At 36.5% G+C, this 22,118-nt stretch overlaps 1 protein-coding gene across 1 annotated transcript in view; it reads left to right on the top strand.

Moving 5' to 3' along the window:
- The window catches only part of ABI3BP (ABI family member 3 binding protein), a 222,646-nt gene that overhangs the window by 142,608 nt on the left and 57,920 nt on the right, over nt 1-22,118 (top strand). Inside the window, exons 31-48 of the mRNA XM_012779687.2 lie at nt 180-263; nt 1,369-1,428; nt 4,005-4,064; nt 4,898-4,981; nt 6,125-6,184; nt 6,974-7,057; nt 8,195-8,254; nt 9,027-9,110; nt 10,468-10,524; nt 11,553-11,612; nt 11,793-11,882; nt 12,641-12,700; nt 14,879-14,953; nt 15,811-15,867; nt 16,533-16,604; nt 17,060-17,107; nt 17,844-17,918; nt 20,060-20,134. Of these exons, the coding sequence (XP_012635141.2) occupies nt 180-263; nt 1,369-1,428; nt 4,005-4,064; nt 4,898-4,981; nt 6,125-6,184; nt 6,974-7,057; nt 8,195-8,254; nt 9,027-9,110; nt 10,468-10,524; nt 11,553-11,612; nt 11,793-11,882; nt 12,641-12,700; nt 14,879-14,953; nt 15,811-15,867; nt 16,533-16,604; nt 17,060-17,107; nt 17,844-17,918; nt 20,060-20,134 (1,245 nt within the window). The remainder of the gene's footprint in view (nt 1-179; nt 264-1,368; nt 1,429-4,004; nt 4,065-4,897; nt 4,982-6,124; nt 6,185-6,973; nt 7,058-8,194; nt 8,255-9,026; nt 9,111-10,467; nt 10,525-11,552; nt 11,613-11,792; nt 11,883-12,640; nt 12,701-14,878; nt 14,954-15,810; nt 15,868-16,532; nt 16,605-17,059; nt 17,108-17,843; nt 17,919-20,059; nt 20,135-22,118) is intronic.

Genomic DNA, 22,118 nt, shown 5'->3' with positions numbered 1-22,118 from the left:
TGCGTGAGTTTTGTCCTTTAGAGAAACATAAATGATAGAAAGAGGCACATTATCAAAATAGTAATGAATATTTCATCAAACTCAATTTCCTGAAACTCAAGAAATTATAACAGGTATAATCCTGTCCATAGCTTCTGGAACCCAAAACACCGTGTTAACCTGAGGTTTTCTTCCTTCAGCTCCCAAAGTGCCTGAACGAACTCGTCGTCCACATCCCAAACCTAAAACCACACCAAGGCCTGAAGCACCTCAGACTAAACTGGGTAAATGTGTAGGTCCTGCTCAAGGACCCCTAGGAGCCCACCTCAGTGGGGCCCAAAGAAAGCAGAGTGGCAAGTCAGAGTCCACAGCTCATCCCACATCAGACCAGGCAACGAGGAGCGGGGTGGGGGGAGATGCTGTGGTAGCCAAATCCTCTGTTTTGTCCATTAGGGGCTTCACCCTCAATGTCTATTTAATTTACTTCTCGTTCAATTCTCTTCATCCTTTCTGTATTGAATGTATGTGATAAACCAAAACAGAGAGTGTATGTTCATGCAAATGGGAGTTCATTTTTTGGTAACTATAAAAGTCATGTAAGTCAAGGTAAGGATTCTAGGCAGGTTCTGTTGGCAAACATTTTCTAGAAAGGGCCAGATAGTAAATATTTTAGGCCGTATAGTCTCTGTTGCATGTGTATGTATGTATATATTTATTTATTTATATTTTGTTTTTTTTTATAATCACTTAAAAATCACTCTGGGGAAAGGATAATGGAGAAGTTCCGAAAGGCAGAGTGTGTGGAAGCCAGTTGGAGGGGACAGAGTTTCTCCGACTGATGGAGGCTGTCAGGCTTCTAAGTGGCCCCAGAGGACCAATAAGAAGAAGTTCAGAATGCTGGACTGTGAGGAGTCTGGATTCCATCTAAGAATCATTAGTATCCGTAGGGTCAAGCTTTCTCTGGGTGTTGGACAGATGGATGCCCGATATACCATAGACTGAGTGGCTGTCTTGTATCTTGCTCTCTTAAGAACCCAGGTGGGACAAAGCTCATGTTCTGTTTCCAAAGATGAGTTTTCAGCAAGATGGGTATGGTCTACTGTGGTATCTTAGTTAGGCTCAGATCACCAAAGAATGAGAAAAACTTCTAGGGTACTTCACATGGGCTGTTATCTGAATACAAAATTGATGGCACTCTCTCCTAAGAGTTAAACTGGTGCCAAGGGGAGAGGCACCAAATCCCCTCAGCTCAGAAGGGTAATCGTGTTTGCTTTGTGCTCTGAGCACATCAGATCCTGGTAAAATTCTTTTTGAAGTGCATGTTCTGAGTTTTTATAAATATTTAGTGTTTCAATGTTTTTTGGTTTTTTTTTTTAATTATTTTGCCAGTTCCTGCTACAGTCTTTGAACCAGTTTCTCCTACAAGAGAGACTCCAGAAACAGCACTTGGTAATGCTACTTTCTGACCTTCAGAAAGCGCTTTTTCTGCTCGTTGTCAAGCTCATTCCACTGTATGTTGCCATCCAGTTACATTTTTCATTTTATGAGGGTTGAGCATGCATAAAACAAGTTGCCAGGCCTAACTATTGTGGGATCTCTTCCTGCCCTATAACTGACTGAAAATTTGCTGTGTGTCACTTTATGTTTTTGGCATAATCAGAATTCTCTGTTAAGGTAAATTTCATATATCCTTGATAGTGTCTGACCCTGATCTATCCTAACCAGGCTGTAACACAGAATATTCTTTATATACTCTTTGTACATCTACCTTTTGTATCTGCCTTTTATTTTTGTTGTTTTGTTAACATTTTGTTATTATGTTTTTAGTAAATTATCTAACAGAAAATGTAATCAAAGCTTATCAGTATGAATAATAAGCCCCATTCTTAGTGTGAATCTGATTCCTCTTAGTCTCCATCATAGTTAGATTATATACACACACACACACACACACACATACATACACACACATTGTTTTTTGAGACAGGGCTTAGCTCTGTCCCCTGGTATAGAGTACAATTGCATGATTGTCACTCACTGCAGTCTCAAACTTGTGGGCTGAGCTCAAATGATCCTCCTGTCTCAGTGTCCAAAAGTTCTGAGATGATAGGCATGAGCCACCACACCTGGCCTAGATGATTTTTAACCTTTTAAATCCAGGCAAGGAATTTTAGGAGAATGTGATTTAAAAATATCAATTCTGACTCTCTGAATTAATAACTTCATTTAAAATGTCAATTTTACACTCAAACTATCTTGAATAAAAAGAAAATAAAAGCGTAGTAGTAGCAAAAATTTTGCATTAGAAAGATATGTTTTCTGAAGCTCAGGAATAACTTATGAAGCTTTGGAAAATTTGAAGATTTTGTAAAAGCCTATGATTTGTAGAACCATAAGCCTTAAAATAATTAAAGGTTATCTTTTTCTTACCTCCAAAAACCTCCCAATGGGCATATTATTCACAGCACAAACTTAAAACCACTCCAAGTCCAGCCATAACTGAGACTACACCAAATAAATACAGAGAAGCCTAGAAACCTGTTACTATTTGAAATGGAAACCCACACACTCCCTTGTGAGGGCACCCTGAGGATCCTTTATACCCCAGGGTTGGCAAGGAGTATATGTTTAGTAGACACCTGTAGGATCTTCCCTCCAACTGCATAATAAGAGACATGTTTTACTTCTCAGTCTGTAGACTAGTTAAGCACAAAACCTTTTTGTGCATGAAAAGTCTGGAAAATGAGAATAAAGCAGGGAGTTTTAGCAAATTCAAGATTTTTCTTGGGTATATAAATGTTAAGTGTTAGACTCATTATAAAATCTTGAAGTAAAATATCCATGTGGGTTTCAATACAGCAGGAAGAAAGTTTTGGCCTTGAGGTCACATCAGAATATGTACAAATGGGGAGGTGAGAATGAGCAAAGATGAAAAAAATAGAATATGTGTAGAGGCAACCAGAGAGGGCAGAGATCTTACTCACTGAGTCTGCCATTGCTCTATGAGCATCAGAAACCTCTTCTTTTCACACTGGACAATGTTTTCACCCAGCAGAGAATAGACAAGTGATTTACTGGATGCCACAGACTAAGTGGCCGCCCCTTACCCAGTCATCTTGAATACCTTTGTTTGAACAGAAATGACAAGCTGTTTCCAAAGCTGAGTTCTCGGCAAGACCATAAGAGTTCATCATAGTCATTTTTAGTTATTTGTGTAGTGACTGCTTGGACATTGCGAACTTTTTCTGCAACCATAATTTGATAAACATAGTAGATATTCTCTTTATTCAGCATCTTCTGGTGTAAATTAGTTTTTTACCTGCTTGAGAATGGTTAGAAACCTATTTAAATAAATTCCTGAAAATGTCCTAAAGTCTTCTGTGTTATATTCGGATAGTCAAGCAGTATAACCAGAGAAATTGTTTGCCTCATGTGGTGCTACACAGAGAGGTATGAGATGGCATGGCTGGCTACAACTTGGCCGAGGCTGACAAAATGATTGATTTCCCTTTGAATTAGTTTCCTAAGGCTACCATAACAAAATAGGACAGATTAGGTGGTTTAAACAGCAGAAATCTTTTCTCAGAGCTCTAGAGGCTGGTAGTTCAAGATCAAGGTGTCCACAGGTTTGGTTTCTCCTGAGGCCTCTCTCCCTGGCTTACTGATGGCTGCCTTCTCTCTGTGTCCCCACATGGCCTTTTCTCTGTCTGTGCATATCCCTGATGTCTCTTCCTCCTCATATAAGGCCATCAGTCTTACTAGATTAGGGTCTCACTCTTATGACCTCATTTAACCTTGACTAACTCTTTAAAGTTCCTATCTCCAAATATAGTCACTTACAGGGATTAAGGCTTCAACATATGACTTTAGGGGGAAAATGCAATTCAGTCCATAATGCCCATCATCCAGAAATTTTTAAAAAATTATCGTAGGGGCAATGTTATAGTAGCAAAATTCATTTTGAAGTGAATTATTGTAGCTCTTCCTACAATGTTTTTTAAAAACTCTCTATTTCATTACTTCAGTTCCTGCTACAAACTTTGAACCTGTCAATATTATAACCGAGACCCCTGGGACAACCTTAGGTAATGACCCTGCCATTACTAGGCTGCTTGCCATGTTCTTTTGCTGTTCATTGTGCAATCCATTCAGTCTCCATCCCTGTAACATGGCTTTTGTCCTCTGTGAGATACTGAACATTGTCTCCTTTTGCCATTCGTTCATTTTGATCATGTGACGAATCCTGAAGCCTCTTAAAAACAAGTTTCCTGTTGTTTTTATGAGAGCCAGGCATGGGCTTTGTTCCAAATGTTACCTGCCATGTGGTGCATTTGAAATTGTCATGTCATCTTATGCTTCGTTTAACAGTGTTCTGTATTGACACTGCATTTAAAACAAATTGGGATTTACTTCTTATCTAGGCTGATCAGCAATAATGACTACTCCTATGCTCCTTTGCACATCTAAGTTTCTACATTTAGAAAGCTATTTGTGTGGTATGTTTGTTTCTTTGTGGGTGCTTTCAGTAATGGTATATGTTATTACTAATTTGACAAATAGGAAATTACCCAAATCTGAAATTTTAAATTATAAGCCTCTTCCCTAGTGTGACCCTAACTTCCTCTCTTCTTTCAATGAACACTGTCTCAATCATTGCTCTCAATGAGGAATTTCATGAATTTCTCAATATAAATGCTAATCTTCATGCCTTGGGTGAGCAACTCAACTGTATACATGAGTTTGTCCCCAAAGTACTACCAATGATAAAAAGAAAACACATTGGCGTAAAAGAAGTGAAAAGTAAAACTAAAAAGACAATTTCCTGGAACTTTAGGAAATCTGGCAAATTTGGGGGAAAACTCTCCTTAGTATACAGTACCATAAGGCCTAGAGTAATACAAGGCTTTTCTTTCTTCAGCTACAAAAACATCACAAAGAACCCGTCGTCCGCGTCCCAGACCTAAAACCACACCAACCCCTCAAGCACCTCAGATCAAACCGGGTAAATGTGTGATTCGTTGGTTTAAGGCTGAACCTTGGCAGCCTGTCCTGGGGGACCCAAAGCAATGACTGTCTTTGAAACTATATATTTAGTATATTTCTTACCATCAAATTCCATTCAGATCTTAAAGGTAAAACCTCTTTAGCAGAGCCAACGTGTTCAGTTTAAGTAAATAAAGTCTGAGTCTTGTGTATTCCTGTTCCCACATTGGTGACCATGGCTGATGCTCCAACTGTAGGAGACTTATTCTACTTCTAAAACAGTAGAATTGAGGACATGCTTGCTGAATACAAGCATGAAGTAATGATCTAGCAAAGGAAAAGATCAAGGTGGGCTGGACTTGGACGTTGGACCCACTATAGGATTTGGATGAAAGGAGGGAAGAATGAAGCAAGGCAGAAGGACTGAATGTGTGTGAAGGTCAGCCAGGTGGCAGTCCAGTCTAGATGTACTACTTCTAGATGGCCAAACTATGGCTGTTGATGATGCTTCATTTGGAAGCATATATCAAGCCAGTTGGAGGATTTTGAGGAACTGATTCAGGTGCTTAGATAGATACAGAGACATCTAAAGTCTTTGTCCACTTTTTCTGAGCTGAGGGCAGACAGCAGTTCCACTGGATATTACAGACAGTGACTGTCTTTATCCTCTTATGTACCATAGTTTAGACAGAGGTCTCAGACTCTGACCATAAACGAGTTCCTGGCAAGATCAACATAGTTCACTTTGATTAATTTTTTATATCTATTTCAAACTTATAAACAGTCTATTGCATCCAAGTTTACTTATACATACTGCTCATGTTCAGAAGTACAGGGTAATCATGTTTTTTAACATACTGTCTAAGTGTATATTAGATAAATGCATTAAAATATTTTCCAGTGCAGTTTTTGGTATCAGTTAATATTCATTAGTTAAAGCCAAGGAGAATTTCACGTGGAATTCTTTAAGCTGCTCAAGATAGTTCAAAAGCTAAGCCTAAGACTGACCATGACTATAGTTTGGCCAAATCCTCTCGGTGAAAAAGCTAATTTTTTCCTTTATTTTTCTAGAAAAATCAATATATTAAGATTTGTTGGCATGCAAATTCTCTAACTTCTCATACATTTTAAAATATCTTTGACTTACTGTGTTTTTGATCAGTTCCTGCTACAGTCCTAGAACCTGTGACTCTTAAACCTGAGGCCCCACAGACAACATTAGGTAATGTTAATACATTGCATTTTCAACAAGTCGTCTGCTTATTGTCAAACCTGGAGTTTCAATTTGTCTCGTGTGACAGCACTGTCATTCTTTGTGGCCATTCGATTATATTTTTCTTAAAATTATGAAGACTTTAAATTATCTGTTGTTTTTTAAGAAAACCAGCTAGGTATAAACCTACCTGAGGACATTTATTTGCCATATGACCTACTTGAAATTGTGTCATGGCAGTCTGTATGTTGTTTAAGCAGTGTTTGTGATAAAGCTGTGTTTCAAACATATCACAGGTCTCTATCTCTTATCTAGATAGAAAAAGTCATCAACAGCTCTCATAGGGCCAAGAGGATTCATTGTGCATCTATATTTGTACCATTTTTCCTACTTATATAGGATTTTATTATTTTATTTCTATTAAGGTAATAATATGTTCTTATATTAATAGTTATATAGAAAACATGCTAAAGATCAAAATATTAAATTATAATTCCAGATTCAGTGGGGCTGTTCTTCATTATCGGTTCAAATTAAGCAATGGTTCTTAACCTTTTCAATGCCTAGTCAAGCTGCCCTATGAGGCTTTGATTACGATTACTATCTTTATTTCTTGAGTTACAAAGTGATTTGGGTCTTCAGAGAATTTTCTGTGATAAAAGATCTGTAAGGATACTTCTTTTAACCTAAAAACATCTAATAATCTGTAGAAAGTCTGGAGTCATGTTGTCACCTACCATGGCTTCCAGAACCATAGGAAATGTAGTTACGTAGTAACCTGAGAATTTCTTCCTTCAGCTTCCAAAACGTCGCAACGCACGCGTCGTCCACGTCCCAGACAAAAAACCACACCGAGTCCTGAAGCACCCCATTCCAAACCAGGTAAACCATGTGTTCCTGGTTTAAAGAGTCCCAGCAGCCAAACCCAGCAGAGTCTCAAGAGTAATCTCAGTGGTTGGGAGTAACCGATAGGCCCCTGTGGGAGTGAAGATACAACTCGTGGTCAGCGACAGGTCCCACTGCCTCATTCTTCCCGTGTGCAATCTTCTCTATCACTGTGTATTTTATTAACTTCTGTTTAGCTCTTTAAAATAAAACTTCTTTAGAAAATTTAGGCATATTTGGTTCAAATCAACATTTATGTAGTGCTTTCTGTGTCTTCCAAATCCTATTAGCACCTTTAGGTTAGGTGTATGCATCAGATGTGGGAGACATGTAAGTTCTCAAACCTGCAAGATAGTTGAGAACAGAAGGCTTGCCTTAATAAATAAAGTAGAAAATGGCATTAGGCAGTATCTGTACAAATATAAGATTGGTTTTGGAGTGTTACCAACAAGATGGGCTGGATACATAAATCTTTGGAGCAGAGAAGCATAGATTTAAGAGGGAGCTGGAGTCTTGAAATCACTGTAGTACATGGATTAGTAGAAGGGTGGGAGGAATAAAATCATAAAGAAGAGACCTAAGTAGAGACCAACAAGAGGAGAGAGTCTAACTGGAAAACTTACATAGAGGTGTCTGTCTTTGAGACAATAGTCAAAACCTTTCTGTGTGTCATTGGGTCCATGGATACCCATGGTGGAGAGGCCTAGGCGCCTTGTGGAGCAGTTGAGATTTGATCTAGAAGACATCAGCAGGCTCTTCTTCCTCCTGAAGGCATGCGTTCTCTTTCCTTGGACTGGAGGGATACCCTACTTGATCCATCATGCTGAGGCCTCAGTCTCTTTCCAAAGATGAGTTCTTAGCAATATCCATACAGTCCACTTTGGATTATTATTTAAGTAATCAAAGAATGAGGAATAAGAAAATAGGTGCCTGACTTAGGTATGGCCAAATTTTAGGAAATCAACTGTCTGCTTTTTCAGTTCAACAGTTTTTGAAAGTTGCTATATATATATATATATATATATATATATTTCTATAAATCATGTTATATTAGTAAGATTAATTTTGAACAAAAAGTTTTGAGTTTTATTCATTTAAAACAATCATTTGGCTTACTTTAATGCTTTTGGTCAGTTCCTACTGCAGAGTTTGAACCTGTTACACTCAGAACTGCGACTTGGGTGACAACACAAGGTAATAACACATTGTGATCCTCAGTGTTCTGCCTTCTCATTGTCAAAGCCATTCCATCAACATCATAGCCACAGATTCTTCCACTTTGTAAGACTATGTCATCATCATCATCTATTGTCATTCCATTATATTCTTCATCCTAAAACTATTAAAAACTCTGACTCTTAAAACAAGTCGCTGCTTGTTTTTAAGAGAGCCATGCATGAACCTAACTCTGGTTATCTTTGGGGCATGTAACCATCCGAAATTGTTTTTTCATCTTGTGTGTTTTTTAACCAATGTTTTATTAAAGGTAATTTTAAAAAGCAACTTTTTTATTCTAACAATTATTGTGGTGCCAGGGAGTTTCTTTGTGGATCTGAAGTTCTATCTATTTATTTATGCTATGTGATATTCTTTGATATTTTAGTTGATTATGTGGTTTTAGTAAACCGTCAAAGAGCTTGTAAGTGACCACTACTGCCAGCAGCATGGTATTTTAGCAGTTTTTTATTTGATGAGCCTGATTAGCTGTTCTTCTCTTCTTGAATTAATGATTTCATTTTATATATGAAACATTCTCCTAATGCACTTTCAATTGTAAAAGCAGACACACTATTATAATAAGGGTAAAAGTTTCTAAGTAAATAGTTGAGATGAATTTCCTGAAATTCATCTCAGGAAAATTCAATTCAGGAAAATTCAGTAAGTTTTGAAAATCTAGAGTGGTGTGTCGTACTACCCTTAGCTTCTGAGCTAGACTCTGTAGTAACTAAAGATTTTCTTTCTTCAGCTCCTAAAACATCAAAACGAACTCGTCGTCCACGTCCCAAACCTAAAACCACAGCGAGTCCTGAGGCTCCTCAAACCAGACCGGGTAAATGTGGGTTTCTGATTAAAGAAGCACATCCTAGCAGCTCTTGGGAATCCATGACTGAGGTGCATGGTGGGAGTGATGCCCGTGTGAGCCTTGTGTGGGCAAAGGCATGAAATGATCTGCTGCTCCCACTATTGAGTTAGCAAAGGAAAGCACATTTTGGGGTGTGGCAGCAGCATTCCTGTGCTTTCTACACAAGGGTCTTCTCTTTTTCTGTGTATCTTATTTACTGATTATTTCATTCAATTCTTCTTTGAAAGACAAGGTAGAACCAAGCATTTTTATTCCTAGAAACAAATATTAAGTGCCTTCTATCTTCCCACAGCCACAGCAACAGCTGTGAGGATATTACAGGAGGAAGCGGTGGCTTATTTGTAACTTCTTGCTCTGTAGTATAGTCAGGGTCAAAACCTGCCCCAGTCTGAAATATTCAAAGATGGAACCAAGGCAGTGTGTGTGCGCAAATCAAACTTGGTTTCGGGGTACTATAAACATCTATGAGCTTAGAGAAAGAGAAGTTTGTGAAGAACAGCAATAAAGAGTTGGAAAGAAGTTGTGTCTTAAAATCTTGGAGATGAAAAGAGGCAGAAAGAAAGGAGGTGTAGAGGCCACTCAAAGGGCACAAGCTTCCTGAAATAAGCAGGATTCTGCTTCCAAGTGGCGATGATAGTGCTCCATTTGGAAGAGTCCATAACAGCAACTGAAGAAAGCCCTTGACGCTAAGATTCAGAATTTTGCATCTGACCCAAAAAGCAACAGCAATCTCTCCAATCTAGGATACTGCATTTTTGCAATTAGAGCAGAGAGCTACTCTACTGGGTACCGCACACTGATTGTCCTTTATCCTGATTTGTTGAGTGACTTTGCCTCCAATGACATCTCAGCCTATTTCTAAATATGAGTTCTCAACAAGATGAGCATAGTTCACTTTGCTTTATTCTTTGCTATGTTTCCTCTCAAACAGAAAGGCTATTGATTGTATCCATGCTCACATAGACATGCTATTTTCTTAAAGCTTCCACAGAAAAGCCAATGGTTGCCAGCACAGTTACATAAGTTTATATTTGTAAAATATATAGATAAGCTTCTAGGCCGGTCTTCTACAGTAGCTAGAATTAGGTACTTAGATGCCTAGAAAACTAGTGAGTTGGCATTGAGGTGTTTACCAGATTGTGTAAGCTATCCCTGGGTGCCTCTTAAAAGATTGTTTACCTGGCTATAACGTGATCAAATCTTCAAATAATATTAAATTTCATTAAATTTCTTAAAATTGTTGTACATTTTTGAAGCAGTATTATAATAGTAATATTTAATTACCTGATTTTTCACAAGTGTTTATTTCATTGCTTTTAATTAGTTCCTACTACAGATCTTGAACCTGATACTCTTAGAACCGAAGCTCCAGAAACCATGGGTAATGAGAATGTGTGTCCTTCAAGTAGAGCTTTTCCTGCTCATTGTCATACCACTGTAGTCAGATTTTTCTGCATCTCAAGACCATCCCATCATCCTTTGTTGTCATCCATTCCAGTCTTTATCTTGAAACTGTGGTAGGCTCTGTGTCAAGTTATCAGTTGAATTTAAAAGAACTGCATGAACTAATTTCAGGACATCAAACTGCTATGCAGCTGCTCAACTTTGTCTCATGATCATGTGCATTTGTTTAAACAGCATTAATTAACTATTTTAAACTGAATCTCCATCTATCCCTTATCTACACTGCTTATCCCTCTTTAATTGTGGAAATACAATGTTTATTTGCTCATATTATTTTTGTCATATAAGGATCTGTGTGATATATTGGTGGATTTGTTGTTTCAAGGAATGTTGTTTTTAATAAATTGTCAAATTTTAAAATGTACCCAAGTTGAGAAAATATATATGGTAGGCTTCTTTAGTAGTGTAGACCTTTTTCCTCCTTGAACAGGGCTTAACTGTATTTCTTAACTTTTATTTAATCAAGAACTACTTTGAGATTTTGATGCACACAGTTCAATAATTATGAGTTACTCTTTATGCTTTCAAACACACAAAATCTTTGTTGTACCCATAATGATTTAAATAGTAAACAAAAACAGTAGGCATTAATCTGAACTTTTATAGAAGTGCAAGCAGACTGCTAAATGCTTTTTTGGTAGAGTTAGAAAAGCATGTATGAAGTAAGTGTGTAAAAAGCTTGTCCAGCAGTCGTCTACATTAGCAAGGGTTAGGTTATCAGATGTCCAGAACATCTTGTTGACCACATAGTGCTATTTAGCTGAGTGTAATGCTGTCTTGCAAGTCTGTCTTATGAGATTAATGGGTACCTGGCCACAGTTTGGCCAAATCTGCAAAGAACAAGTGTCAGTTTTCTCTTTGTTCTGAAGCTTACGATTGACTTGTGAAATTAATCTGCAAATGAATTTGTTAAATCTCTGGTTTATTTTATTATTTTTTGGCCAGTTCTTGCTACAGTCCTTGAACCTGTCACTTTTAGAACTGAGGCCCCAGAAACAACATTAGGTAATGATATTCAGTGTTCCTCAACAATTTTTCTCTGCTTATTTCCAAACCCATTCCATCATCATCTTAATCACATTGCCATCTGCTTTATGAGACTGTCTCGTCACCCTCTACTATCATTCGGCTTTATATTGCTCCAAAGCTACCTGCACTAAAGTAATCAAAAGTTTCTTCCTTCAGCTCCTAAAACACAACGAACACGTCCACGTCCACGTCCACGTCCCAGACCTAAAACCACACCAAGCCCTGAAGTACCTCAGACCAAATCGGGTAAATGTATGATTCTGTGGTTTGAGGGGTGTACCCTGGCAGCTTGTCCAAGTGGGGCCTAAAGCAGAGCCTATAAAGAGAGGTAACTGGCATCATGTTCTCTATGGATCAAGTTATGCTGTATGGTTAGCAGCTGCTTCTCCTACAGAGCTGTCCAGGAGAATATGGCTTGAGGAAACTTGTGTGCCTGATTTCTTAAATGACTTGGTTTGGATGAAGTTCTTGGTCTCTTTTTAAAGATGTATCTGCAGCAAGATTGGCAGAGTCACTCATGATTATTTATGGCTATATCTGCATTGAAACATATGATCTATTCGTTGTAGCCATGATTATGTTAAGCAGGTATTTTTTCAACTTCCAAGAAATGCAGCAAGTTGCTTTCATATATATTTATATATATATATATTCATTTATATGTATTCATTTATATATATATACACACAATATGTATCCATTTATATATATTGCCTAAACAGATTTCCAAAGCAAACTTCCACATTAGTTACAATCAGAAAGCCAAATACTAGGAAAACCTCACGTGGACAATACTAAAACATACAGCAGAGTTCAAGTCTTGTGACTGCCTTCTGCAATGAATTGTTCTGGCTAGTGTGGCAAAATCTCCAAAAAGCAGCTATTTGCTTCGAAATTCCAAAGTTTTTAAAAAATTTTATTCGAAACTCATGTTTTAAGAAAAAAACTAATAGTTTTCATGTGTGTTTAAGCTTTCTTATGTTCATGTTGTTGCTTTTGGTTAGTTCCTGTTCCAGGCTTCGAACCTGTCATTCATAGTACTGAGGCTCCAGGAATAACATTAGGTAATAATTTTTGAGACTTTTGTTGAATGCTTTATCTTGCTGATTAAAAACCCACTCATGACTATCATGACCGAGCTGCTCCTGCTTCCTGAGACTGCTGTTGCCATTCCATTTTACACTTCCTCCTATGAGTAGTCAGGAGTCTTAACTCAAGTGTTACCTGTTTTTAACAGATGTCCCTGGATTCAGTGAAGGGCATCCCTCTGCTGCGAAACCCTCATTAAAATTGCACCATATGATTCAGTGTTAAATCTGAGGTCCAATTGTTCCCCTTCTATCTGATACTTAGATTTATAAAGCAACAACAATTAAGCACCATGAACTCCCCCTCAGTAATTTACTTTCTACAAGATCTTATGTGCTATTCTCATCATTCTCTTCTTAAAGAACAAGATGTCCCCATTAACAACAGCAAAAAGTTTTTCCATGAAAGTTCCAGGCTCCTCAATCATCAATGAGCCAGAGTTCTCCTCTTCTCTGCCACAGTTTAGCAATGGCTCTTAATCTTTACTGAGCAGGGATCCTTCTGAGTATCTATGCATATTAATATTTAGTTTTTTAATTAACTCATAAACTTTGTATGTGATTTTGGTCTCTAAAGGAGCCCTCAGTGATAAGAAACAAAATCATATTTTTTAATTTAGGAAATAAACTCAAGAAAATTCTAATATATTTTAGAAAACACAGATCCATATAAAATGCTGTTAATGGTTTCTAGACCTATAAACACGATAGCAACCCAAGATCTTCTTTCTTTAGTTTCAAAAACACAAAGGTAGATGGGAGGGAAGCCCCAATCAACCTCCTGCCAACATTAAACTTCCTGAAGCTTCTTGGTTGAAATAAGGAAAACTGATAATTTCTGGAGTAAGGAGTCCTTCTTGCATGTTGCATTTGGGTCCCAGGAATGACAATAAGGTGGCTTGAACATCCCACCCCTATGCCTTCTGAGAGAAAAGGTGCTAATAATGGACAACAGTTTGACAACTGCAGGGTTCATCATTAAGTTCATTGTTGAGGGAGATCTATGTTGCGACTAAATTCATCTTGTATACCCTACGTAAAGATCATCTCTAACGAAGGATGCATCTTACTCAGTTTTCTTATACCATTTCATTCATCCCTTTTTAGACTCTGCTGTTGCTTTTGCTTAAGTAACAGTCCTTTTCTTGCTTTCTCTGTCTCCAGCACCATATTAGCAGTGGAGTAGGATAGGATAAGGAGCAGAGGTGGAGATGAAAAGTAAGGGCATGTTTCACCTCTTAAACAGAGTGCCATGTGGTTGTAAAGAACACCTAAGGTTTTCTTAGGTATAGTTTTCTAGATGTAGAACAATTTGCCTATACAAGAGCAGCCTAACAGAGTTGTAAAAATAGAAATTATTCAAAGGAGTCAAGAATAATTGTGGGCCAACAGTAGTTGGGCTTTGAAATAATTATAGGATTTAGATTAGTGGGTGGGAGAGTGGGAACAGCAAAAATAAAACAAAAAGTCTCAATACCTGTTGAGGGTAGCCAAGGAGGTAGTGAAGCTGAAATATAGAACAAAACACTCTTAGATAATATTCAACATTTTGTTAATGTTACTGTCATGAGATCAGCTATAGAAACCTCTTAGAAAGCCCTCATGGGAATTAAGGTTCAAATATAATAGTACATGAGAACCTAATTTTGCCAAATAGGCTCTTGCTTTTCCAGAAGGATTCTTTAAGTCAGGGATAGGCAATATTTTTGTGGAGGGTTAGAGAGTAAATGTTTTAGACCTTGTAGGTTGATCAGTCTCTGTCACAACTACTCAATTTGCTACTGTAGCTTAAAGGCAACCAAAGCTGATAAGATAAATTTGACCTGAATCATTCTAGTTTCTGATGTGGCTTTGTTCCAATAAAACTTTATTTGAATTTCATACCATTTTCACATGTCATGAAATACTCTTCATTTTTTCCTATCATTCACAAAATGTAAAAACTATTCTCAGCTCACAGGCCAGGCAGAGGACTGAATTTGGGAAGGACATAGTTTGCTGACCTCCACTTTATATAGTGCACAATCTGCATGGCTTTCCATTACCTTGTGCTTTCCACATACCTGTGTATTTCAGTTCATTACCACTTCTGTCTAAACATTGTGAAATAGATTATTCATAATTGTTTTTACAACTTAAACCCTGTCCTTACAGCTCACACTGAAATGCAAACTCTTATTTTGAAACCAGTGACATCACCAAGCCTAGAAATGACACAAAGTCAACCTGGTAAATAGACTCTTTTATCTGTCTGGGTACACTGTGAGCGTCAGGGAACACACTATAATCCTCTAAGCATTGTATTTACAAATATAAAAAGTCATATTTGGAAATGATATAATACACATTTAATAGCTCTCTATAAATATTGTACAATGCTCTTTCCATGATTGTATATTGGTGTTAAATTAGCAATACATTATATTAATATTATGTTACTCAACTGTATAAAAATACTAAGTTTGCTCTGCATCATTTTAGAAAATCACCTATCTGGTTAAGTGGTCAATCAGAAGAACTGATTTTATACTTTATTTTTCATTAACAATCACAAATTTGTGGTTCTCTTTAGTGGTAAACTAAATTTGTGCTCTGCTTTTGTCTGAAAAAAAATTATAGTTGTGACCATCAAGAAAGGACAAAATTCTCACTTCAGCAAAGATAGTCTTCTGTAAAGACTTACCCTCAAAATTGGAGACAAATTGTTTAAATTGGTGTTAGCAATGCTGTTGCTATTTCCTGACATTTATTTTGAAGCACTGGATCCAATTTTTTTCTAGCATAGGATTGTAATTTATTTTTGTCCCTTTGAAGTATCCTCTAATTAGATAAATGACATTTGGGTACTCATGTTAAAGGTACAAAGTATGGCTGTTAATGGTAAGCTACAACAGTTAAAATATTGTGAGTTCAATGCAGTTATTAGAGCTCCTCTTAGTGTTATTGATAATGTTATTATAACAGTTAACACTGAGTACTTGCTAGGTACACGGCATTTTTCTAAATACTTAAGTTTGTATTAATTCATTCAATGCTCACAACAACCCATCCTTGATCAATTGTACTGTTTTGTGTTTTTTTGCTAGCTTCTGATGTTCTGGAATCGGTTACATTTAGCACTGAGTCATCAAAGGAGACTATAGGTAAAAAATGTCTCCCAATGGGAAGTCAGGCATATGTGCTTTTCCATCTCATTGCAAAGGTCATCTTTGGATGTCCTCATGCTTTGTAACATTTCATAGCCTCCTGCCCGTGCTCATCCACTGGGTCTTGAAAGACAAGATATATAACACATCATGCTAGTGTCTGCTGCATTGCTAAGCGAGGTTCAGATTTACCTTATTTACTTTCTTCTCACTCTGAGTGCCAAATTTAATCTTTTAATACTCTGGTCACTCTTTCAATATGAATATGTACATCTTATTTTTCATTTTTATATCATTTTTAGGATTCATGCTTTCAAGGGACTCACTCTATGTCTTTTTCTTACCAAATTCCTTATACCAAATATGCAAGGAAGTGAAATTATACGTTTTGCTTCAGGTAGAAATTGCTGTAGACTCCGCCAGTTAGCGTGTGTGCGTGTGTGTGTGTGTGTGTGTCTCCCACACAGCATGCTGCCTTCTCTTCCTGCCTTCATTTCTGCCTTCCTCAACTGTAGCCATCTTTATAATCTACCAATATGTTACTCTCAAGAATGTATCTGCTTAAAATAGCTAACCTCTGTTTGCAGATTACATGCAGGATTCCATTACAGCGTACTTGGGGCTGCCCACCACTAACCAGCCATTCCCTGTTTCTTCCCTAGCACCTGCCGAAACAGATTATGTATCTCCCACTGCCAAAGCACCACTCAGGCCAGAGGAGTCAAAGACTGAAGGTGGTAAAGGTTTACATGCTTTAATTTGTTATTCAACACATTTTTACTTGGCATATGCTACATCCATGGAACATGAAAGTTCTAACCATAGTACTTGATCTACAATTGAACAGATATGAAGAGCCATAGGTTCCAACATTCTTGCATTCTTAAACTGGTAATTAATGCTCTGAATACAGAAACAAACTCCTGTTTGTCTGCCAGTATCTAAAGATTGAGGCATAATAATGTTTGAAAGCCAGCAAATGACAGTTATAACAGAAGTATTAGTTGGAGGATTAGTATTATAGAAATTTCTTCCTGAGTCTCTCTTTTTTACTAAATCCATTGTGCTATCTGTAAAATGATGATGAAAATTCTTTAGAGAACAAGGTATTTACATTCAAGAAAGAAATACTTGACTATAGCTTAATATCTTACAGTTTTTAAAATTGTTCTCCTTTGTTTTGATACAGTTGTGGAATTTGTTACATATGTGTCTGAACCACCTGAGACCACATTAGGTAATAGCCTCACCAGCCCAACCTTGTGTGCTTTCTGTCCTTGTTGCCACCATCACTGGAGAACCTCAGGGTCTCTCTCATTGTGAATTCATGTTGCACCATCATTCTTTGTCATGGCAGTTACTTTTCTTTCTAGGTGCTCCTATCCATAACCATTGTCCAAACATGGCTCTCCTCCCATTCAGTTCTGTATCAAGACCTTGCTCTCTTTTTCTACTTAAGTCAGCAAAACTTGAATCTATAGCATCTTTCCCCCTAACATTGAACATGATGCCAGCGTGGTATTATGTTGAATGTTTTAGATCATACATTTTTTGTATGATGATCCATTTATACATTGACCTAGCAACATGCTGTCAATTAACATTCATTCCATCACTTTCATTTCCATGCTGGATTTTTGTTCACTATGGTTTAATTGAAATTCAGTGTTTCTTAACTAGCTCATGCTGTAACATTTTTAAATTACTTTTTCCCTCCATAATTCCTATTGAATATATCTTTCTACCATTATTGAGGAGGTAGGATCCAAATGTGGTGTGAGGATTTCAAAAGTACTTTGTAACCTGGCATCTCTAAGTTTTTTTTAAGCCAAATTATAAAGAAGTCAGTCTGAGGTATTTTGCTGCAAATTTACAATTTTCCTTATTTTTAAAAATCTATTTGTTACCATCCTGTGTGTCATCTATATTCAAGCTGTGTCAAGCACTATAGTAACTTAAGTACTTTCCTTCAGTTGTCATAGAAGCATCACCTCTGCCTTCTGAACCTATAATCCTACCCAGCCCAGATGAGCCTCAGACTGAACCTGGTAAATACATTATTTTGTATTTCATGTATGAGGTGAGTGTTTGCAGAATGACAATAAGGTCACTTCTAGATATTGAAGGCCCTGACTTCCTCACTCTGCTCACAGTCTTTGATGGGTGATTCTATCTGTCTAATGTCTCACTTTCTTCAATAAGCACCCGACTGGCCGTGTTGTGAATTTTCTTTAAGATATGACAGAAAAACACCTACTCTGCAAGTGTTTAATTTAGGAAATAGGAATGTTTCTGAGGAAGAACATTTATATTCTATTTACATATATTCTAATTTTATTTACTTTATCATCTTGACTAGGTTCACAACTTCTATGGTCATGTAAAAAGTATTTTAAGATATCTAATTTGTGTTTGAAGTTAAGAGAAACCTCCAGAAACAGGATTCACTGTTCAATACACATAAAAGGAGAGTATTACTGGCCAGTCACCTCGTAATTATTTAGGTATCATACTTCTTTCCTCTCCTTCCTACAACGGTTTGGCCATTTCGCTGTATACAAATAAGAGAAACTGAAATTAAACCAATTACTTTTGCTGGTCATAAAGGTATGAGACAGTGGAGTTTGAAATGAACAAAAATAAATCATCAACATGGACAACTAAATGTGCCTCTTGTTGCAAGGAAAACTCTCAATAGCTATAGGTTTCCATGAAACAGAAGTTTATCTTAAATAAGCCCAAACTTCTGTTTTGATTGTCATTATACTATTTTATATGGTTCTATTTCCAAGGGAGATGTGAATATTAATTTTACTCATTATCCTCTGGAATGTCCTACTAAGCATTGCCTATAAACTCTACAGTTTAAATTTAATCGGTAGAAAAAATTCTACCATGACTACATTAATTGACTCTGTATCAGCTGTATCTAACTTTTCTAGTTTTGTTTTTAATAGCTATAGTAATTATCAAAACGTCTAATTGCAAATATTGTTACTAGTGACTCTTATTCTCTATCAATTTTCATGGAATTGCTTCATGACATGTCTTTACCTTCAAGTGATCTTTCTTATACCCGGAGGGAAGCAAATAGCATATCAGATCTTCAGTAAGCAAAGAAGTTGAGATTCAGAAAATCACAAGAGTGTAAGAAACTAGAATCATAGGATTTGGGGTTCTTAAAAACTGTGTAACTTTTGATGGAAAACCTGAGACTGTAGACCCAGTCATTAGCAAAGGGAGCTCTAAACCCCCAAATTCCAGGTTTCTAAACCAGTAAACATATCCTGGTGTTCATCTCTCTGCAAACGAGAAGATTCCACTGAAACCACTGTATATCTTATATATTTTGATTTAGTATCAGAAAGAACCCTCTACAGAGTCCTTCAGAAATTTCTGGTGTCTAAAAACTCTTATTTTCAGCAATCTTTTGTTAAGGTGTCTGAAACTGCATGACATTAACACCATTTTGTTTCTTTTTCATCCCAAACACTAGTTCAACCAAATCAGGTGTTTCCGTAAGCTGCAAACTTGCATCTGATAATTTCTTTCCTTTAACAGGATATGCTTTTAATTTTCTTGATGAAGAAACAATTGGTTTTTACACTGAATGCCCTAGAACTTCTTTAGGAATTGCCCAGGAAAGGAATAACTCTTCATTGAAAAATATCCACAGTGTTCAATTTCTCTTCCCTAACAACCAACAGAAATTGTGTTTTGTTTGGCAGATTTATTTTTTCCATTAGCACTTGCTGTGAAAATACATTCTATATTTGGACTATAACATGGTATTTTGTTTTTTATTTAGAAAACATTGTATGTGTTTGCTTTTAAATAATATACCTGGATATTCTGATAAAATGATGTGAACTTGTAATAAGGAATTCTTATGAAATTTATTTTCAACCTATTTAAAAGGTATTTGATGAAGCTATTTCTGAGGTTCCAACAGTTTCATTTTGCCAGCTGAATATCTTGGATGTCATTTAATGTGCTTTTTTTGTTTTGTTTTCCATTATATACAAAAATTATCTTCGTATACTTACCTGATCTTTAGGAGCTTTCATTGCATTAATTGCTGTGAATTTAGATCTTCAGTCACTCCACAAATGTCTCTGAGCTCCTAGAGGCTTAGGTACTGTCATTCTTGAAGGCCTCAAGAGCTCCGAACCTATATCCTTTCTTTTAGCTCCCAAGCAGACACCACGTGCTCCTGCCAAGCCAAAAACATCACCACACCCAAGAGTGCCACAGACGCAACCAGGTAAATATGTATTTTATATTTTAACTTGAAAAGTTTAAGGTTAATGGGCTTATTCTGTTGAATGACAGCAGATTGAGTTTAACCCTTATAAAACAAGTTGTCCTCCGTAACCTAGTAAATATTTAAATTTATTTTTAGACATGATCAAAAAGCTCATCATTGGAAGAGCTTACTCCACAGAGCTTCCCTAATGTTACGTTATTTGATATGGGATAGACAGGAATGGCATTTCTTAGAATGAGGCACCTGTCTACTCCCTTTTCTTCTCCCAGCCTCAGACTATACTCCTATGCCTCCCTGTCTATGCCTGAATGTGATTTCTCTTGATAATCATCTAATTTGAAATTTTCATCAATAGTTTGCCTGCCTACAAAAAATATCTGAGGTATGTCCATCCAGTATACCAGGAAAGGAATCTTTACTACCACTAATGATCTAGGGAAAGGAAAATGTTTAAATCATCAAAATTATACATGATCTAGGTAGTGATTCTGGATTCCGCCACAAATACTTTAGTCATATCTCAGAATTTGTTCTGAGAAAGAAAAAAAAAAACTATAGTTTAGGTATGGTATCTAGTATCTGATTCTGAGAGAAATTTTACCGATCAATTTTTTTCTTTAAAGGAAAATTCCCTAAACGACTATTCTGTGTTCCATGTCTAGCTAATGAGTTTAAATCTGCCTTATTTCATATATTTTTAACATATCAACTGCCCTGTAAAAAAATCAGAAACTTTTCCTTGGGGCCACAATGTTTTGTTACAAAAATAAAATAAGAATTTTGAGTATAATTAAACTTAAACATAAATAGAAAAATGAAATTTATTGACTTCTGTTTCTTTAATCCACATTTTTAGAATTGTCAATATTAATTACAACAATAAAAACATCAACAAATAATATTTTATATATGCTTCATGCAGACCCAGGGTCAAAACTAGGGTGATTTAAATACAACTTTCATGGGAAGTAATATATTAAATCTGATCTAATTAATTACTAAAACTTAGATATGACAATAATATATCCTGATACATAAATACATAAAGATACCAAGGCAACATTCCCCAAAAGAATAAGAAATTTTAAATAACAACAATGAATACATTTAAAACATTAACATAGAAGAAGCACTGGTAAAAATAAGTAACAATTAGTGAATAATGAATAGAATAGGAATAAAATATATCAAAATTTAAAAGACAAACCAAGTTATTAAATAAAACACGTATATTAAATTTGTTGATAGGCTACTAAAATCTAACTTTAAAAATCAACAGATAGGGGCCAGGCGTGGTGACTCACGCCTGTAATCCTAGCACTCTGGGAGGCCGAGGCGGGCAAATTGCTCGAGGTCAGGAGTTCGAAACCAGCCTGAGCGAGAGCAAGAGCCCGTCTCTACTATAAATAGAAAGAAATTAATTGGCCAACTAATATATATAGAAAAAATTATCCAGCCATAATGGTGCATGCCTGTAGTCCCAGCTACTTGGGAGGCTGAGGCAGCAGGATTGCTTTAGCCCAGGAGTTTGAGGTTGCTGTGAGCTAGGGTGACGCCACGGCACTCACTCTAGCCTGGGCAAGAAAGTGAGCCTCTGTCTCATAAAAAGAAAAAAAAAATCAACAGATAAAATTATATGGGGAAGTTCCCAACTTTTTATATGAATATAAAGCATAGAACAAGAGTAAAGAAATGAGCAGTGGAAATAAAAAGCATGGAAACTTGATGAATGTCAGAATATAAGAGAAAATGTGGAAAAAAAAAAAGAAATACCAGGAGTTAAGACATTCAGGCTATAAATTCCTGATTAGGAAAAAAATGTTTTAAAGTAAAGGAGATATGAAATAATAGAAAAAAAATTATCTGTAATTATCTCATGAAGCTGTACTTTGTACTTATTAAAATGCAGTATAAATCAGGAACTTGCTCTAATTTCCATCATACTATATTCTAAGTTTCAGATTTCTTTAATTTTGAATTA

The sequence above is a fragment of the Microcebus murinus genome, chromosome 1 (assembly GCF_040939455.1).
Source record: "Microcebus murinus isolate Inina chromosome 1, M.murinus_Inina_mat1.0, whole genome shotgun sequence".
NCBI lineage: Eukaryota > Metazoa > Chordata > Mammalia > Primates > Cheirogaleidae > Microcebus > Microcebus murinus.
This window is presented reverse-complemented; position numbering and strand designations above follow the sequence as displayed.